Below are 20,795 nucleotides of genomic sequence, written 5' to 3'. Positions count from 1 at the left end.
CTTCGCAGGCTGAAAGCAAAGAGTAAGATTTCCACAACAATAATATTGTGGAACTTCAGGATGCTGATGACAACGCTATCTTTGCCCTCTCTGAGAAAGATCTTCAAAGTATCTTGAACGTGTTTGCCGATGCTTACGCATGTCTTGGTTTCACTCTTGATATCGAGAAGACTAAAGTGCTCTAACAGCCTTCTCCAAAAGGAGGTATTACATGCCCCATCTATCAATCAATGGAGTGGTACTGGAGAATGTCGACCATTTCCTCGACCTTGGAAGTCATCTTTCATCCAAGGCAGATATTGATCCAGAAATTCAACATCGCCTGAGCTGTGCCAGTGTAGCTTTTTCTCGTTTATGGCGCAGGGATTTTGAAGATCACAACATTCGAACAGACACCAAGCTTCTTGTTTATCAAGCTTTTATTCTCCCAGCACTGTTGTCCAAGTTTTGGCCCCAAACAACCTATAGTCACCACTTGAAAGTCCTTTTGAAGGCACCATCAAAACTGCCTTCGTAAGATTATGAAGATCAAATGGGAAAACACGTGCACCAATATTAGTGTCTTGGAAGAGGCAAAGACCACCAGTATCGAGGCAATGATCATCCGTCAGCAATTCTGCTGGTCTGGTCACATTGTCCAGATGCCAGATCATCGCCTCCCAAAACAGGTCCTGTTCTCTCAGCTGAAAGAAGGGTAACGTGGGTGGACAATGGAAGCGTTAGAAGGACTTGCTGAAGGACAACCTAAAAAAGTGTAACATTGACAGACACTGACACTTGGGACACACTTGCCCAGGATCGCTTAAAATGGAGGGAAGTCCTACGTGATGGTCCCGTGCATTTTGAACTTGCTTGCCGACAAGCTGAAGAGGACAAGAGGTGCAGGAGGAAGGAGAGACTGGCTTCCAGTCATGGTCAACAGCCTCCTGCTGAGCCTGAAAACATCTGCCTTCATCGTAATAGAACTTGTGGTTCAAGGATTGGCCTTATTAGCCACCTGAGGACCCATAACTCCCACAGAAGATGCTCATACTTGGTAACAAGTGATTGCCCCTCCCAGAAATGTATCCTCCCCACCAGGAAAAACCTGGCAGAGCATCATAGACCCTGCAGTGGGACTTGAAGGTCAGCAGATTCAGGTTCTGGCAAACCGAGGTGGAGAGCAAACACTTCAGGGACCTCCCATGGGAAAAACAGCTTCAGTGCTTTGGTTGACTTCAGCCACCGTAGTAGGACATTGATTGAAAGACAGGCTGAGCTAGCCAGGACCAGCCATTTAAAGATTTGTAGGTGAAAACAACAATACATTGCACGCAGAAATTAACTGCAGCGGATATAGATCAGAGCATTAGTGTAATGTGCTCCCCCATAAGAAACACCAATCGGCAAGCAGCCTTCCATATTCTGTGTCATCTGCAGTTTCCAATAGACTAAAGGGTAACCTCATATAGAACGCATTATAGTAACCCAGTCTCAAGCAGAGAAAGACCTGGGTCAGTGTGGCAATATCCACATCCAAAGGAAAAGGTTGCAACCTTCTGACTAACCATATATGGTACAAAAACATCTTGGCCACTGCAGCTGTTTGGTCATCCTGAAGCAGCTGGAGATCCCTTTTACCAACTATTTGACAATCAGGCATGTAACTCCAATTGAGGGAGCCGGTATCTTCTTTGCTAGTCCTACTGACTTCCCCTACCCCACCAGCATAACCTAAGTTTTATATGTAGTCACACAGCTCACCCTTAGCTAAACCCCGATCTTGTCCAGACACCCAATAAACTGGTCAACTGCATCGCATGGGTCTAGCTGGGTGTCCTCTTGCAACACCATGATCCATATCGTCTCCATCTCCCCCGAGTGGCCTCACATACATGCTGAGCAGGAGGGGGAGGGGAAAGGAGTGGCCATGAAGAATGGAATCCTCTAGCACACTACATTAGAGGAACCTTGGAGCAACTGAGAAATTGCTCAATACTGCCTATTGTTTTAAACATGGAACAACTCCTTCCATTCCAGCTAAAACCCACAGCTGTGTCAACACCACCTCATGGCCAAAGGTATCAAAGGTAGCTGACGGATGCAACAAAATCACCTTGGTTACTTGGTTCTCATCTGTCACCAGCAGGAAATCACTGACAAGTACTATCTCCATTCCATACACAGGTCAAAACCCCAAATCTCCTGGTGTACTCTAACAGTGCATTTTATTCCAAAGGCAGCCATAGGAAATTGATCTCTGGAGCAATGATGCCATGATAACCCTACCAATATGCGCTGGGAGAAATTGCTTCCCAACCCTAAACCTGGCTATCTGCCTAACCCTGTAAGAAAGAATCACTGTCATTAGTAATTTAATCCCATTCATACCTGAAATATTATTGGTGTTCAAGTAATTGTCCATCTTTTCCCTTGGAATCTTAGCAAAGAACTATTCAAGGCAGCAGTTACACAGCCTTCTATTCAAGAGTGATTAACTAAACCCTATCACAAGGTAGGAAAGTGGTTTACACAACTCACTGGAGGTTTTTCCCAGTTCCCAACAAGTCTATGATTCCTTATCATCATCATGTGTGGTTTGTATCATCACAGCACTTTAGAGCCCCAGTCATGGGCCTGGACCCCATTGTGCTAGGTGCCACACAAAATACAGAACAAAAGGAGTCCCTGCCCCAAAGAGCTTACATTACCCCACAGGAAATCTCTCCCACACCCTGTAAAACATAAGGTCCATGGCAGAAACTCACCACAAGTTCGGAGAACCTAGCATTGAGCTCCTCCGCTGGTGGGATTGGGACAGAGAACTCCAGGAACTGGAGGGGGTTATTATCTTTGAGGTTGATTTCAGGGAGGTCGCTTCCCCCGAAGCAGCAAAGAAACCCAAAAGCATGACGATTCCTTTTCCGGGGAGCCATGGTCATGGTGTGAGATGCTATCTACTGATCATGATCTGCAGAGAAGACAGGAAGAGAAGTTGTTAAATGACCATCTGCACCATCCAGCACAGGTTATTTGTGGTTATCATTGCCATCAGTGCAACAGGCAGAGAACAGACTGATCTGTCATGCTAAGGAGCAAAATGAAAACGGAGCCATCTCGATGGACTGGTTAGTCAAGGTTTAATACATCACTCTCACCACCACCACCTTCCATAGCTATATAGCATCTTGCATCCAAAAGGTTTGACAGAGCTAGGCTGGGACTTTCAAAGCAGTCAGTATTGATATAAGTCTGCTCCACTCAAAAATCGGTGGGAGTTTTAACACTGACTTGAGTGAGAGAGGCGTTAGGCCAACGATAAGCCCTTTGGAAAATCCCACTCAAACTCTCTCTCACACACACACACCCCGCCACACACAGAGCCCCCTGCTCAATTCACCCACAGCTGACACAAACCCCTCTGGGACAGAATGGAACAGTTTTTACCCCACAAGCAGACACCAGTGATGGAGGACATGGAAAGAGCAGATCACAATATTGCACAACAGTTTAGGACAGGAAGTGCCAAAGAATACTGAAGCAGTTGAAACAGCAGGGGACAATGCAGGCTAGCTAACCAGGAGCACAGGATACAGCAAAGGACTTGCGGGGGTTCTTTTAGTTTTGGGGCTTAAAAACAACCCTCTGGAAACCTTGAGAGTTCTGGAGCGGGCGGGGGTACAAAATCAGGCAGAATCACCCCTTAAAGACTGCTGCACCCTCCCCCACAGTGACAAAGGCGGCTCTGCATAGAACTACTGTTCGAGAACTGCTACTTTAGCAGGGCAATAATGGGAGAGACTTCAACAAAATTGTAACTAGAACTACACAAAATGTTTCATTCCACGTGGAATGTTGTTTTTTTAAAACAACCCCCCCCCGCAACACACACAAAACTGGCCTTTATTCAAAGTTAAAAATGTTCATGCTTTCAGAATTTTCCAATTGTTTTTGGCCAAAACCCTTGTCATAAATATAAAGGGAAGGGTAAACACCTTTAAAATCCCTCCTGACCAGAGGAAAAAACCCTTTCACCTGTAAAGGGTTAAGAAGCTACGATAACCTTGCTGGCACCTGACCAAAATGACCAATGAAGAGACAAGATATTTTCAAAGCTCGGGGGGGGGGGGGGGGGGGGAGAGAGAAAACAAAGGCTCTCTCTGTCTGTGTGATGCTTTTGCCGGGAACAGAAAAGAAATGGAGTCTTAGAACTTAGTAAGTAATCTAGCTAGATATGCGTTAGATTCGGTTTTCTTTAAATGGCTGATAAAATAAGTTGTGCTGAATGGAATGTAGATTCGTGTGTGTGTGTGTCTTTTTGTAACTTAAGGTTTTGCCTAGAGGGATTCTCTATGTTTTGAATCTGATTACCCTATAAGGTATTCACCATCCTGATTTTACAGAGGTGATTCTTTTATTTTTTCTTCTATTAAAATTCTTCTTTTAAGAACCTGATTGTTTTTTCATTGTTCTTAAGATCCAAGGGTTTGTGTCTGCATTCACCTGTACAAATTGGTGAAGATTTTTATCAAGCCTTCCCCAGGAAAGGGGGTGTAGGGTTTGGGGAAGATTTGGTGGGGGGGGGGGGAAACAGATGTTTCCACGCGGGCTCTTTCCCGGTTATATATCTGTTAGATGCTTGGTGGTGGCAGCAATAAAGTACAAGGGCAAAAGGTAAAATAGTTTGTACCTTGGGGAAGTTTTAACCTAAGCTGGTAAAAATAAGCTTAGCGGGTTTTCATGCAGGTCCCCATATCTGTACCCTAGAGTTCAGAGCAGGGAAGGAATCTTGACAACCTTATTAGTGGATTTTTTTAAAAAAAAATCAGGTTTGTTTGTCAGAGTGGGTCTTTCTTGGTCTGGATGGAGGCATATTAGTATGTGAGGGAAGCTTGCAGTACTGCTGCCCACGCTAAATCTGCTCTGGAGATAGATAGGGGACTCCAGTCTCCAACAGCTCTGGGGCCATCAATTCAGCAAGTTCCATCAGAATCACACTCACTCACTGATGAGGAAACACGGAAGAGTAACTGTGACATTAATAGTCATGGGAAATAATCTGTATTTATTTCCCCTTCTATATACTTGTGGTTTAACTCAGCATAATATTATAGGTTTCAGAGTAACAGCCGTGTTAGTCTGTATTCGCAAAAAGAAAAGGAGTACTTGTGGCACCTTAGAGACTAACCAATTTATTATAAGGTGCCACTAGTACTCCTTTTCTTTTTGCATAATATTATATTGTCTTCTACCTGGCATATTGACATAACTCCTTCCTCATTAAGCTGTGTAGGAAGGGTCCACAGAATAAGCACAATTCACAACAGCAAAGAGGAGTGGGAGGAGTCAAGCTAATTAGCACTATTTGGTAACCTCCCCTCTCTACCCCATGTTCCTTCCAGAAGACAGACAGGTGGGGTCAGCAGTCTGAGGTATTGTCCTGGAGAAATCAAAAGCAAAGATTTATGATCCTTATGAGCCCTACATATCTGATTCGCTGCAAGAATTTGCTCCTAGATACTATGCAGACACCTCAGGGAGCTTGGGGTCATGCTGCCCTGTGATGAAAACATCTGATCCCCCGTACTATCCTATAATAAAACTAGTAGCCTGCAGCTCCTCTCATCTAATGGAATTAATCTCTGACCACTGCTGGCTTGCTGGAGGATGGTTTTGTTTTGTCTTGTTCCTAAACACGTCCGTTTATTGGACTAATCCCTGTGTTATAACAGCCAACATTTGCATCCATTCACTTATGCACATTCTAACCTGAAACAGGGGTTTTGGCTGCTCACCAAAGATGCTGAGATTTGGAGAATCCTGACTCCACTGTGGGTTACAGTGGGAGATTGGCCCTGATCACACACAAGGGCCCAGAACACAAGCTTATTGAAGTAAAGAAGGCTACAGTCCCAGACACACAAGTTGTAGGTACCAGGTGATGTGCATGCCAGAACTTGGGAAGCACTGGTGTAACCACTTTGCTGCTGAGTGCTTTTACACAGGCCAATATACACACCTGGCGCTGACTCACATATCAGGCACATGGGTCTGAAATGCTTAAAAACAGATCACAGTACAATAGCCTGGACTTTCATTTACACAAAGATCACATTACACCACTCTAGCAATGTAAAGGGGCCTTAATGTGAGCATAAACTTTATTTATGGCCACTTTCAGGCCACTTTCCACTGACAGAATGGTTTAAAGGGTCCTAGTATAATAGAGGATCTGACCTGAATCTTGGACTGATTCTTATCCTGGAGAAACACACTCACTCCCACTGTAAAATATAAGGAATAAAGAAGAGTGGGGAGGTGATCTGGTGAGCCCCCTGAGGTCTTTGTTAGAGACAACTGTTTAGCAGAATCAGACAGGTCTTTGTAGCTTAGGAGCCTGTCTACCTTTAGTGGAGAGAGTTTCCAGGACAGTGAATTTGTTATGAAAGGATACAGATCATCTGGGTAAAAGAATAAGATGGGCACCAGGATACACTGCTCAGAAAAAAGAAAAGGAGTACGTGTAGCACCTTAGAGACTAATCAATTTATTTGAGCATAAGCTTTCGTGAGCTACAGCTCACTTAATCGGATGCATTCAGAAAAGTGATGTATTAACAGGAGCAATTCAAGACATCTTCCCCTCACACAAAAGAACATCCCTGATGTCTGAAAGAGAGCCATATATATTCAGAGAAGAAACACAAACCTTGCCCATCAGGAAATGTTTAGTAGCCCACACACTGATCAGGAAGATCCTCAGGATAATGAGTAGGGCCCTACCAAATTCATGGCCAGGAAAAACACATCACGGACCGTGAAATCTGGCCTTCTGTGTGTTTTTACCCTTTTCTATACAGATTTCATGGGGGAGAGCAGGGTTTCTCAAATTAAGGGTCCTGACCCAAAAGGGAGTTGCAGGGGATTCGCAAGTTTATTTTGGAGGTGGGTCTGTACTGCCACCCTTACTTCTGCACTGCCTTCAGAGCCGGGATCCTGGCCAGCAGCTGCCACTTTCCAGTCGCCCAGCTCTGAAGGCAGCACCGCCACCAGCAGCGGTGCAGAAGTAAGGGCAGCAGTACCACAATCTCCCCTCCCCTCCACCCCCCCAAACTCCTTTTTGGGTCAAGACCCCTACAATTACAACACCGTGATATTTCAGATTTAAACAGCTGAAATCATGAAAGTTATAATTTTTTAAATCCTATGATTGTGAAATTGACCAAAATGGACCATGAATTTGGTAGGGCCCGAAGAACGAGGCCATTAATCTGTTTCTGCCTACTGTGCCTGGTTCAGAGTCTATGGTCTTGAGGTATTCAGATTCTTATGATAGGGTGATCTTAGATTGCGAGTTCCTGAGTGGGGTGAGAAAGTAAATTGTCAGAATCATGAAGCAGCAAACTGAACTGTGCTAAACTTTGCTATGAAATCTAGACCCACACTCATTGCACTATATCGGATTTTGGGTTTTGATAAAAATAAACTCAAAACTCAGCCTGTTTGTCAAAAGTTCTCATCAGATTCAAAAAAAACCTTCCAAGCATGCGAGGGACTGATTTAAAATATCAACACAAAATGAAGTGTTTCATTTTAGTTTTGGGGGTTTTTTCCCCCCTTCCTCCCCCTTGGATATTTGTGCTTCTTTCAAACCTGAATTGTAAAATGAAACTGAGGGAGCAACTCCATGTAAATCAAATGAAAAGGTTTGATAGAAACCAAAGAATCAAGTTCCGTACAACTCAACCAGCAAAAACTTCCAATTTAAATTCCCTGTCAGTGTCCTTCTAGAGTCAGACAGAGCTGAAAAGAGTGAATGACTAAGCTGAACAAACATAGCATTTTTTCCCCCACTTTGCAAGTTTTCATGTTCTCACAAGACTTTGCTGTTTCAAAGGACAACATTTCTCCATCTCTAACCCAGCACACGCTTTTTTGCGACTAAAATGATGAAGATGCATCATGGTGGAAAAATGGTGCCATTATTCACTATGCCCTGAGTGAGAAATACTGATGGGGGAAAACTTCAAAAAGGTTTGGAAATTTGTTTGAGTCAGTATAATTGGGCTGCAAATCATGACAATAGGCTCATGATAAAACTGCTTGCTTTCAGTCAGGCCGGGAATTTCATCAGAAAAAGTCTCAACTGGGGTTTCACCTTTTCCACTTCTGGGGGGAAATATGTACCAACATGCAGCAGAAATGAAGCTTACTGAGAAGACAACTATCTAGAAGGGAAGGAAACTCATCATACAAGCTCCCCCACTTCTCAGCAATGAGAATCATCAATAAAGCTCAGCCGCCAGCATAGGACACCACCTCTTGCTTGATTTCTCCTTCTCTCACTGCAGTGGCTTACTCGCTTATACTAAGTACTATAAAGCCTACCCTGCAAAAAGTGTGCATGAAGGAGAATTCATCTGCAGGCTGTGAAAGGATCAAAAACTCTCATTCTGATAAAACAAAAAAAAAAAATATCAATATTAAAGCAAGCTCAGAGAAATTAGCGCTTCACAGTCCCGTAATCAGACAGGTAAGGGCATAGACGAGTGCCTTCACAGACAGCAATAATTCAGCAGGGCCACTTTTCCCATCACTTTTTTAAATAGATAAGTACTTTGGGGCTATTTCATGAATCAAGGGGTTATCTCCTGCTGGGGAGAGGAGGGATTGTTCACAACGCACACACCCTTTTAGTTTACGTTTTAACTGCCAGATCTAGTCTTGACAGGACCCAAGCATGAGGGGCTTGAGGTGCTGGGATGGAAGGGGAGAAGGGTTTGGAAGAGGAGGAGGGGATGGGAAATGACTGATCTCAAACACCCCCCCATTGTGAGCACCCCATCCAAACAGGAAGTCTCCTGCCAGCAGTCTGAAAGGAGGGATCTGTGCAGTCCATCGAAAGCTGCATATTTTGCCCTTTTAAGGGACTTGTTGTTTGACAGCTCAGGGGTTTATTTGTGTTTTTTTAAGGGCTTCATTTTTTCCACTTAATCTGCAGAATAAACTGTATTTTGAGAGTAAATTAAAGCCCTTTGCAAAGTCAGGCTTCTCTGGGGACAAGGCGGGGATAGGAGCAAAGGCAGGTGAACTGAGCCGCTGAATGCCAGATCAGCTGCAACACAGCTGATTTTTGTCCCGGATGCTATCGCTGTACCTTTGTCCTAACCTGCCCCAGGACCCTTTATCCTGTTTGTCTGCCAGAACAAGGCTGCCTTGTGCTTTCGTGGAGACCGAGCACATGGGCAAGAAAAGTGACTTGTGGTGTCAGTTGCTCAGTGAAACTAACACACAGTGTTGTGTCGATCCAACAGCACTTCAGGGATATCCTGTATGGAAAACACACAATCAGCTTGTAGCATTGGATGCTTGATGCAGTTTATGTGCCCGCACATTCTGCCACCTGGATTATCCTATCCACATCTCCCTTCCCTGTCCGAGGGCATTGGCTACTTTTGTCATGCAGCTGAGAGGAAAAGGCACAAGCCCTGGCAAGGGGTGCCATGTACTGCACTTGTGGAATGCCCACATCCCCTTGCTGTCCATGCCAAAGCTGTAATGGATGGTATGTGCTTGTGGGATCTATAGAGCCAGCAGTGGCCAGGATTTCAGCTCTCTCTCATCTAGAAGATAACACCTCTAGCAAGCGAAGTCAGTGCTGGTGAGACATACTAGACAGACAGCTGCGGTGACAGATCTACTGGGGAGGTTCAGCCCAGGCACTAGCTGTACAAGCTTTCACATGCTGAGATATTAATACATCTCAACTCTTATCTGCAGTGGCCACCCTTAGGCAATGAGAAGTCAATCTCCAGGCCTTCTCTGCCGACCAAGGAGGCAGTTAATAACCATTCTCATGGCGTTTGAGGTACAGACACCTGTTCATGAGGAGCTGGGCTTGAGACCACTCAGCACAGCTATAAAACTTTTATTGCCATTTGTCAGGGAAGGCCTATAGCGCTCACATGAGTAATGTGGTTATTCCAAACTTTTAGCAGTAAAAGCTTTCCAGCACTGCACTCCATCCCATAACCTATATTAAGAGCAGTCGCATTTTCCAGGTCTACATCCCAGCCCCATGCTGGAGTTCCACGCTGACCCAGAGGTATGAAATGCCACCTACATGTTGTTATAACACTAACTGTAGACAGATGAGACGTCTGGAGGGTTTTAAAATATAGATTACTGGGGATTAGAGTGAAACACACAAAGTATTTTATAAAATGAATCAGGCAGAGAAGGTGTGTGAATAGGAGTATGGCCTCTCTCACACCCAGGCTTGCCAATCAGAGGGTACTGGGACCCTTAAATTTTTTTTTTTATTGTTACAGCTGGTTTAAAAATGATTTAAAATGGCCCTTTTACAGAAACAAAATTGTTTTTTTTCCCCCCGGTATTTAATAAAAATCTCCAAAAATGATTGTTTTTCCCTTTTACTCTTTCCCTTTTTCAAAGCCAAATTGGAAAAGCGGGAGTAAATGAGGAAAAAGGGGCAGATGATGGGGCAAAATAGAAGGAAATAATCTCTCCTCCCACCCACTTTTCTCACTGAAAATGATAGCTAAAAAGTTTGGCAAAAAAACTAAAACAAAAAATTGCTCTAAATCCATGGAAACCAAAATTTTCAAGTTTGCAACATACTGAGTGAAAACTATCTTCTTGTACATCTTAATGATTCTATACCCTTTGAGATTCTTGTATGGAAAGTGCTATAAAAAATACTAAACATTTGCTATTATCTACTTCTAGACAGTTGTATTGAGAATCAGTGGGAAATTTCTCCCTGGAGGAGTCCCACTATCACACATGAAACACCCCACCCTCCTGTTCTTCGATGTGCAGTCCTGGCCTTTTCTACAGCACAGAACAGCTCACTGTCATTTGAGATGCTAACTTCAGTCCTTGTTTTCACCCCACAGCCCAGTCTGTGGTTCGGCTCAGGTTGGGAGCTGGGGTCCAGATCCTTGCCTGAGATCTAATTATAACAGTGTCCTCTTCCTCTGACAGGGAGTACGTGTTCATTTCTAATCCACTTGGCTCAGTTACCAAACACAATTAACCTAATGCAATTTCCCCAAGATTTATCAGATGGATTAGCCACATGTGTGACGAGATACACGCCAACTGCCTGCAAGGGCAGCTTCTAAATCCCCTCTTCATTCTGCTGGGAGGAAGGGAGATAAACATCCTTTTTCTCAGAAATTATGTCTCACATGCAAAAGGTCCCAAACAACCTGTGCTCACTCTGTATGAAAAGTCACAAACAAAGCCATGTGCTGTCGCAGCAGTTGAGATGTGCAAGAGGCTCACCATCACGTCTTTGCCCGCACTGTTCTGTCAGACAGCTCAGTTCTGATTAATGTAAGAGAGAATTCTTTGTTAAGCTGCTAGCACTGCAAAGGCTGTGAGAGAGATTCCCACACCTGAGCTATTCTTTTTAGGTAACAAATCTGAGGAACTGTCCCAGATTGAGGGGTCAATAGAGGTGGTTTTGGAACAAATTGATTACTAAACAGTAATAAATCCCCAGGACCAGATGGTATTCACCTAAGAGTCCTGAAGGAACTCAAATATGAAATTGTAAAATTAACTATGGTATGTAACCTATCACTTAAACCCACTTCCATACCAGATGGCTGAAGGATAGCTAATGACGCCAATTTTTAAAAAAGGGTTTCAGAAGTGATCCTGACAATTATAGGCTGGTAAGCCTAACTTCAGTACCAGGAAAATTGGTTGAAACTATATTTAAAAAAACAAAAAAACAAAAAAACAAAAAACAATTACCAGACACATAAGTGAACATGGATTTGGCGGGGAAGAGTCAACATGGTTTTAGTAAAGAGAAATTATGCCTCACCAATCTACTAGAAGTCTTTGATAGGGTCAACAAGCATGTGGACAAGGGTGATTCAGTGGACATATTGTACTTGGACTTTTAGAAAGCCTTGACAAGGTTTCCTCACCAAAGGCTCTTAAAGTAAGAGGTCATGGGAGAAGAAAGAAGGTTCTCATGGATCAGTAACTGGTTAAAAAGAGACAGGAAACAGAGGGTAGGAATAAATGATCAGTTTTCAGAATGGAGAGAAGAAAATAGCAGGGTCTCCAGGGATCTGGGCTGGGACCAGCACTGTTCAACATATTCATAAGTGATCTGGAAATAAGGGTAAACGGGGAGATGACAAAAATTTGCAGATAATATAAAGCTGATCAAGATAGTTAAGTCCAAAGCTGACTGAAGAATTACTAAGGGATCTCATAAAACTGGGTGACTGGGCAACAAAATGGCAGATGCAATTCAAATCTTGATAAATGCAAAGTAACACACAATGGAAAACATAATCCCAACTATACATACAAAACGCTGGGGTCTAAATTAGCTGTTAACACTCAGATCTTGGAGTCATTGTGAATAGTTCTTTGAAAACATCCACTCAATGGGCAGCGCCTGTCAAAAAAGCTAACCATGTTAGGAACCATTAGGAAAGGGATAAATAAAAGAAAATATCAATGCCATTATATAAATCCATGGTACACCCACATGAATACTGTGTGCAGTTCTGGTTGTCCCATCTAAAATAAAGATCTATTAGAATTGGAAAAGGTACAGAGTAGTCATTAGAGATATGGAACAGCTTCCGTATGAGGGGAGATTAAGACAGACTGTTCAGTTTGGAAAAGACAACTAAGGGGTGGATATGATCGAGGTCTATAAAATGATGACTAGTATGAGAAAGTGAAAAAGGAAGTGTAATTTACTCCTTCACATAACACAAGAACCAGGGGTCACTCAATGAAATTAACAGGCAGCAGGTTTAAAACAAACAAGGAAATAAATACTACTTCACACAACACAGTCAACGTGTGAAATTCTGGAGGATGGGGGAAAGAAAAGAAGAGTGAAACTTCTTTGAAAAATATTGAAAAGCAAAGGAGGTTCATTACAGCAGCAGAGATGCATTTCCTAAGCTGGTCTGCAGAACCTACAGCTAGCTATACCACCAGAGACCAAACCTTCGCTCTGAACATACTGCAGAAGTGTTACATTTTAAGCTGAATCATTGATTTCCCCTCCCTACCAAAATAAGTTAGACTCTCCCAGTGGAAAGAGAAGCCAGCCAACCAGCCCACCCACCCAAACCCTTAGACCAGCTCTGCTGTATGTATTTTGTGGGATTCCTTCATAAGCAAACTCACTCACTCTTCTCTTCAACAATTTTTCAGTGATGAATTTTTCTATTAAGACGCAGATCGTTGAGAACATCAGAGATCCCATCGCACCTGTAACTTCTCACAGGCAGAGATTACATTTTACGTTACTGGGTAGGCTATGAAATTTCAGCCTGACAAGATATTGCCTGGGCAAGGGGGGGAGGGGGTCAAGAGCTGCTGGGGGATACGCAGAGCTGCATATAAATATGGAACTACATCATCCAGAGAGTGTATAAAAAAATCTGTTTATTTTTAATTCTGCAAGGGGCAGCCTATAGAGATGATGCTAGTTTACATTATACAGAAATGTGCTGAAATGTAACTAGGCCCCCAAAATCTATTTCCTAAAAATAGGCCTGGCAATCAAGAGTCAAGTGAGTCCTGGTAAAATGTGAATGAAGAAAGAATTCAGAAGCAAATTAGAGATAAGTTAGGGCATAACAGCAAAACATGTTTACAATATGACCAGGGAATAACTGGTTTTACAAGTGTTTTAAATAGGTTAATATTTTGGAAAAATCCCATCTATATTGATAGTTAATGGTACAGCATGGCATGTATGCAGATGTAAATTAACATGATGCTTGATGTTAAATAGTCAATGAGAAAGCAGAAAATATTTAATTGTGGTAGTGGAAATATAGATATGGCCAAAGATGGATGTAATGTTAATTAAGGAGTCTTATAATTGATTATAAAAAAGGTAGCATGCTAATTTTAGATTAGGTGCGCCCACTCACCATCAATGTCCTGTTAGAGAAAGGATTATACCCAAACTTCCAATTCAGGGACTGATCACCCCTGGATTTCATCATTTCATCTTAGAGCATGAGTATCAATGCAGTGTATGGCTATACTGTAATGCCTGTTTGCTTTGGTTATTTTATCCAACTAAAGTCTTTAATTTGATCACTCGTGGTGTCATTCACAGTCCTCTGCTAAATTAAGTTATTTTTACTGCCCTGGAAGCTCAAACATCAAAGAATTCATTTTGGTTTTATTCCTGATCATTAAACTATGAATTAGGAATAAATCAAAGTTTACAAAGGATACTAAAAATGTGGTGACTGCTAATGATCATTGACATTAGGCTTTCAATGCCCACAAATCCAATGCTGTTTTGAGTCTGTCCCAAAGCCAGCTCATCAACTAAGAACAGACACAAAGAGTTGCAAGACATTCTGAAAGATATTGTCCGGAAAAAATCTCTCACGCTTTGTCAGCAAAACATGCAGGATTCTCATTCTTCTGTTGACTTTATTACCAATCCAGAATGCAGCCATAAAAACAGATTTAAAAATACACACAAATCTAGATTTAGGAACATGAAAAGCAGGGGGGGGGGGGGAAGGGATAAGAGAATGGTGTTGTGGTTAAAGCAGAGAGTCAAGATTCCTATGTTCTCTATCCAACTCTGCCAAGGATCTCTGTGGCCTTGGCAAACTCTCCTCCCTGTGCCTTGGTTCCTCATCTAATATGGGCCATAATATTTCTCTACTCACAGGCAGAGCTGGGTGAACAATTCATCTAAGGAATTAAATCTTTTCTCTATTGGTTAATTTTAATTTTACAAATGTATTCATTATTTATACTTGACACTATGCAACCTATGGGTCATTCACAAACTACCGAGTTCATCTACACCTACAAGCTCAATCTTGAATCTACTGAGCCAGATCCTGCTCTCAGTTACCACATGCAATTCCATGGACTTCAACAGATGCAAATTAGAGCTAATTTAATCCACAATAACAAAACTACTAAGAGGAAATGTACCTATCCACTTATCCAGGTAGAGAAATGGTCCTCATCACCTTAGTGTTTCACAGTATGTCTACACCAGTGCTGGAAAGTATCATTAACAGCTCAAGCGGACATGCTAGAGCGCCAAAATTAGCTACGGTGGCATGAGCATCAGCACCCCCCGCAAACAAAGTATGTACCTGGTGTCTTTCACAGGATCATACTCAGGACAGCTAACCAGTCCCACTGCTTATGCCATTGTAGCTATATTTTTATTTTTACTGGTCTAGCTCAATCTGATCAGTGCAGGTATGTCTACTCAAGCTGGAAATTACGTCTTCCAACTCCACTGTAGACACACACTGAGTATCAGAGATATTAGGGTTGGAGGAAGGAAGAGGTATCAGACTGAACAGCAGGTGTGGACAGAGACCTAAGTGTCCTCTTGTAGTTATAACTGGACATGAAATGGTTTCTGTTCCCATCCTAAATTATTGCATGTCTGTGTAGATTCACAGATTCCAAGGCCAGATGAGACCATTGTGAACATCTAGTCTGACCTCCTATATCACACAGACTATAGAACTTCCCCAAAAATAATTCTCAGAGCATAGCTTTTAGAAAAGCATCCAATCTTGATTTACAAATTGCCAGCGATGGAGAAGCCACCACAACCCTTCGTACATTGTTTCAAGGGTTAATTGTGCTCACTTCTAAAAACGTCCACCTTATTTCCAGTCTGAATTTGTCTAGCTTCAACCTCCAGCCATTGCATTGTGTTGTACCGCTCTCTGTTAAAGAAGAGTCCATTATTAAATATTTGTTCCCCATGTAGATATTTATAGGCTGTAATCAAATTATCCCTTAAATTTTCTCTTTGTTAAGCTAAATAGATTGAGCTCTTTGAATTCATCATCACTATGAGGCAAGTTTTCCAATTCTTTAGTCAGTCTGATAGGTCTTTCTGAGCCCTCTCCAATTTACCAACATCCTTCTTGAATTGTGAGCACCAGAAATGGACAAAGTATTCCAGCAGTAGTCACACAAGTGGCAAATATAGAGGTGAAATAACCTCTCTACCCCTGTTTTTGCATCCCAGGATTGCATTAGCTTTTTTGGCCCATGTCACACTGGGGAGCTCATGTTCAGTTGATTATCCACCACAACCCCCAAATCTTTTCAGTCACTGCTTCCCAGGACAGGATGAAGGACTCTATAAGTATGGCCTACAGTCTGTTCCTAGATGTACGTTCACATTTAGGCATATAAATAAAACACATTATTTACATGTGCCCAGTTTACCAAGCGATCCAGATTGCCCTGAATCAGTGACCTGTCCTCTTCGTAATTTACCACTCCCCTCATTTGTGTGTCATCTGCAAACTATCAGTGATGATTTTGAGTTTTCTTCCAGTCATTGATAAAAATGTTAGAGTAGGGCTAAGAACAAATCCCTGTGGGACCCCACTGGAAAAAACACCCACTTGATGATTCCCCATTTACAATTACATTTTGAGACCTAGCCATTAGCCAGTTTTTAATCCATTTAGTGTGTGCAATTTAATTTTATCTCCTAGTTTTCATTCAAAATGTCATGCAGTACCAAGTCAAGCACCTTACAGAAGAAGTCTAAGTGTGCTACGTCAATACTATTACCTTTATCAACCAAATCTTGTATTCTCATAAAAAAATGCTTGTTCTGGCACCACCCCAAGTTCTATGGATCAAATTCTGGTGTCACTTACAGGTGTTTGAATCAATGGGATTGCATTCCTTCAAATGAGAAACATCAAAGTTCTTCCCTAGCCTTCTCCCTTCCCCTCACCTGTCACCACCACCACTTTTCCAGTTATCCAAACTTGGTATTCTTTCCAAATCTTCTGTTTCTCTCTCATATCCGAGTCCTTGCTCTGCTACCAGGATCATCTTCCTTTCCCTCAACTCAGATCCAGTTTACCCACTTCTTCAATCACCCCCATTTTCTTTACATAAAATTCAAGTTCTCTCCATGTTTAGGTTCTCCAAAATGCCACCCTGATCTCCAGTACAGCCCTCAGCTCCTCCTAAACCTTGTCCCATTCTTTGTTTCACCAAGCTTATTTTCGGACCTCTCTTTTTAACCCTCATCTCACTCCAGCCTTCTTGATTCTTTCCTGCCAGCTCTTATGCCTAGAATAGCTTCTAGTTCCCACTTAAATGCACCTCAAACTCCAGCACTCCTCTCTCTCTCAAAAAAAAAAAAAAAACACGCTTCTGAAAACTCACCTGTCCCATAACACAATCTGTGAAGGCTGCACCCCACTCGACATTTGTTCTGTTTTTATTGCATCACTCTATTGTCCCAGCTGGAGTGGTGCTCTCAAGTTGCACGTCCTCCAGGGGATGGACTTTGTTACATATTTAACCCAGCTAAATTACTGTACAGTGCCATGTAGACTTATGGCGCTACACAAATAATTTTAAAAAAAAATGGCAGGTCACCAGAATATAATCACCCAAGCTGGAATTTGGCCAGGACACCGGGGTTCACACTCCTACAATGACGAGTTTGTTTGGGGCAGAGGTTAGCCATGTCCACCAGTTCCGTGTGAAGTTAGTTTATATAATGGCTGGAAATGGAGAGCTTTATACCTTGTGAAATAAAGGAATTCATGGAATGGTTTTCACAACCACATACTGTATGTGGCAGCAGTATCTTCACTAGTTGGGTTACGTGGCACATTTCGTTGTTCTCTTGCAAGTCTCTGATTAGGGGAGGCCTCTGGGAACCTGTCTACCCAAAAAAACAAACAAACAAACAAACACACACACAAACCACCAACACCCACCAGGAAAAAAATGGGCCAGTCAGAAGCAAGGCCAGCCACTCCACCACGCAGTCACTTCAGACCCTCTCCTTGATCCCCAGACATTTGCACAGTCGCAAACGATCACCTACCCAGAATGTTATTTTTAGGACTCTCCAAAGAATACATTGTAACATTATGGCCATGATAGTCTCCATAGTTCAATCTTGCTGTGACATCCAGAAGGATGCTGTGCTTGCAATTCAATGCAACTCTTTGCTACTCAGTCGGGCTGGTCCAAGCCACAAATTGAAGTAATCTAGTTTTGCTCAGCTTCCCTAGTTTCCTATACCTCCTTCATCTGGCACGATAATGCCCAGTCAAGCAATTTTAACCAAAGAGAGGGGTGAAGGAAACAACAGGCCCTAGAGGGCTAGAGTGGGTTATGAAGCCTTTCAATTGCTATAATGAATGTGTGCGCTAAAGACAACGTTGCTGAATGAATAAATCACACACACACCCCACCCCTGGGCAGCCAGGAGTAGAGCCCTGATCCTTCAGCTCCAAACACACAGGACTCAACCACTTCCACAGAAGTGAGCTATGGGAGGTCTACAGTAGTATCATTTACAAATGTACCTGCAATTACAATTACATCAAATGGCGATTGATCTCACTGGTTTGGTTCTGGCCCAGATCAGTATTGTCTATCAAAACAACACCAACCATCCATCTCAGGAGAGAAGCCAAAGATTGAATGGATCTGCAAAACTGGCAGGGTGCAGCGGAGTGGAAGCTTGCCATGCTGCTGTCCCTGTTGTACTTCCATTGGGCAGAAAGGAAAACAATCTCAAGGCTGGCCAATCCTGATCTTTCACCAGCACCAACAAACATGGTCTTTTAAAGAATGAATGAGCCGAGCCCTGTTCCCAAGAGCCTCCCTGTCTTGTCTGATTCATCTCGATCTTTCCATGCTATCACCGTCCAAATATTTCCAGATGTGATGGAACTATTTTGCAAAGGGATTTGGGAATTAAGACTATTTGCTATCCTGGGTGCTTGAATCTTCCAGACAAAAATAAGCCACTTAGGGAATTAGTGCTTTTTGCTGGGAGAAGGAACATTTTGTAAGAATTGCCCTTGTGCTCCAAACAAACAGTAGTGCTCCAGTTATATCTATCTTCCCAAACTGCAACCCCTTCCATGTGAATTGTTTTTCTTTTCCAGACAATCATCAGAAGAATGTTTCATCCCTTTATACGTTATCCTTGCTTGACAGTGTTGTATTCCCATTCTAATTCTAGATCCAGAATCAGTACTTCTCCAACAGCTCGGTAAAGACTGGTCTACACAGGAGATTTGCCCCAATTACAGCCATTGATAGCCAGCCACACATGTAGCTGCACTAGTTCATTCTCCAGCGTAGTCAGGAAAATCTATTTGCCCCAGTGGTGGCTACCTTGATTTCAAGCACAGGCATGCTCCACTGGTGCAAATAGCAGTTTTGCCTTTCTACCCTGATAGTTGTAGCCAGGGCAAGACCCCAATGTAAACAAGGATTAAATTGCTATCTCCCTTGTATGGTTGGTACAGTATCCTAATAGCTAGCATTCTGCAATGCCATGTGGAAAAGATGGGGCCAATTTGTGACCCCACTGCTTTCCCATTATGGAGCCACTTAGGGCTGAGTATGCTTCTGATGACCATTTGTAGGACTAAGAGCATGTCTACACTGCAGTTAAACACCCATGGCTGGCCCGCATCAGTTGACTTGGGCTCATGGGGCTTGGGCAGTGGATCTGTTTAGCTGTGGTGTATACATTCATGCTTGAGCTGGAGCCAGGGCTCTCAGAACCTGTGAGGAGGGAGGATCCCAGAGCCTGGGCTCCAGCCTGAGCCCTAACATCTCCACCACAATTAAACAGCCTTGCAGTCAGGGACCAAGTCAGCTGACACAGGCCTGCTGCAGTTATTTAATTGCAATGTAGACATAGGGTATGTCTAAGAAGTTGGTGGGTTTCAGTTGAATTCTTAGCACAAAATAGTTACTCTAAAAAAATCCATTAGCATGAATGATACTACTTGGCAGTCATGGGAAGTTTGAGCCGAATGCACCAAGAACTGAAACATTCAAAAACCAGTAGGAGAGCACTTCAATCTCCCTGGACACTCAAGAGACTTAAAAGTGGCCATTCTTCAATAAAAAAAACCTTAAAAAACAGACTTCAACAAGAAACTGCAGAACTGGAATTAATTTGCAAACTTGACACTATCAAATTAGGCCTGAATAAAGACCGGGAGTGGCTGGATCACTACAAAAAAATAAATTTTCCCTCTGTTGATATTCACCTCTTTTTGTCAACTGTTGGAATGGGCCACATCCACTTTGACTGAACTGGCCTCCTTAGTACTGACCCCCCACTTGATAAGGCAACTCCAATCTTTTCACATGCTGTATATTTATACCCGCTTACTGTATTTTCCACTCCATACATCTGATGAAGTGGGTTATATCCCACAAAAGCTTATGCCCAAATAAATTTGTTAGTCTCCAAGGTGCCATAAGGACTCCTTGTTTGTTTTTTTTTAATTGATACAGACTAATACGGCTACCCTTCTGAAAGCTGAACATGTCTTGAGACTCTGAATTGCTCTTGGTCCTAGCGATGGTTCCTCTAAATCAAAGCTGAGACACAGTGACAGGGTGAGGTACCACCCACACTATACCTGTTTCAAGATAAAATGGAGGACTACAGACTGCAGGGCTGTCAATTTGGCACCAGCATTACATTCACTTTAAAAAGTGAAATTAAGAAGAGGTCAAACTGTATTTTATTCCAGCATTTTTATTTTCTTTTACCATTTTGACAAGGGCTAATCTGGGGTCAATGCCCTGAAACCTCAACATTACGTAAGTAGGTTTGCACTTTGAGCCAGCAACTTGGTGAAAATGTTGAACTTTTAACCTAATGTGTCTTCATGAAGAATGGATGGCTGAAGTAAGTCCTGCCTGATGGATTGCTGGTTGTTTTCTGTGTGCATTTTTAAGTAGTATCCAGATAAAATATATTTTCTG

The 20,795-nt window shown here is 42.6% G+C and overlaps 1 protein-coding gene across 9 annotated transcripts in view; it reads right to left on the bottom strand.

Moving 5' to 3' along the window:
• Positions 1-20,795, bottom strand: part of DAAM2 (dishevelled associated activator of morphogenesis 2) — a 240,039-nt gene that overhangs the window by 150,022 nt on the left and 69,222 nt on the right. For all 9 annotated transcript variants that reach the window (XM_037895546.2, XM_037895551.2, XM_037895548.2 and 6 more), the window contains one exon: positions 2,748-2,950. In XM_037895546.2, the coding sequence (XP_037751474.1) occupies positions 2,748-2,921 (174 nt within the window). In that variant the 5' untranslated portion in view covers positions 2,922-2,950. The remainder of the gene's footprint in view (positions 1-2,747; positions 2,951-20,795) is intronic.

The sequence above is a fragment of the Chelonia mydas genome, chromosome 3 (assembly GCF_015237465.2).
Source record: "Chelonia mydas isolate rCheMyd1 chromosome 3, rCheMyd1.pri.v2, whole genome shotgun sequence".
NCBI lineage: Eukaryota > Metazoa > Chordata > Testudines > Cheloniidae > Chelonia > Chelonia mydas.
Note: the sequence above shows the minus strand (reverse complement) of the source record. Positions and strands in the feature narration are given on the sequence as shown.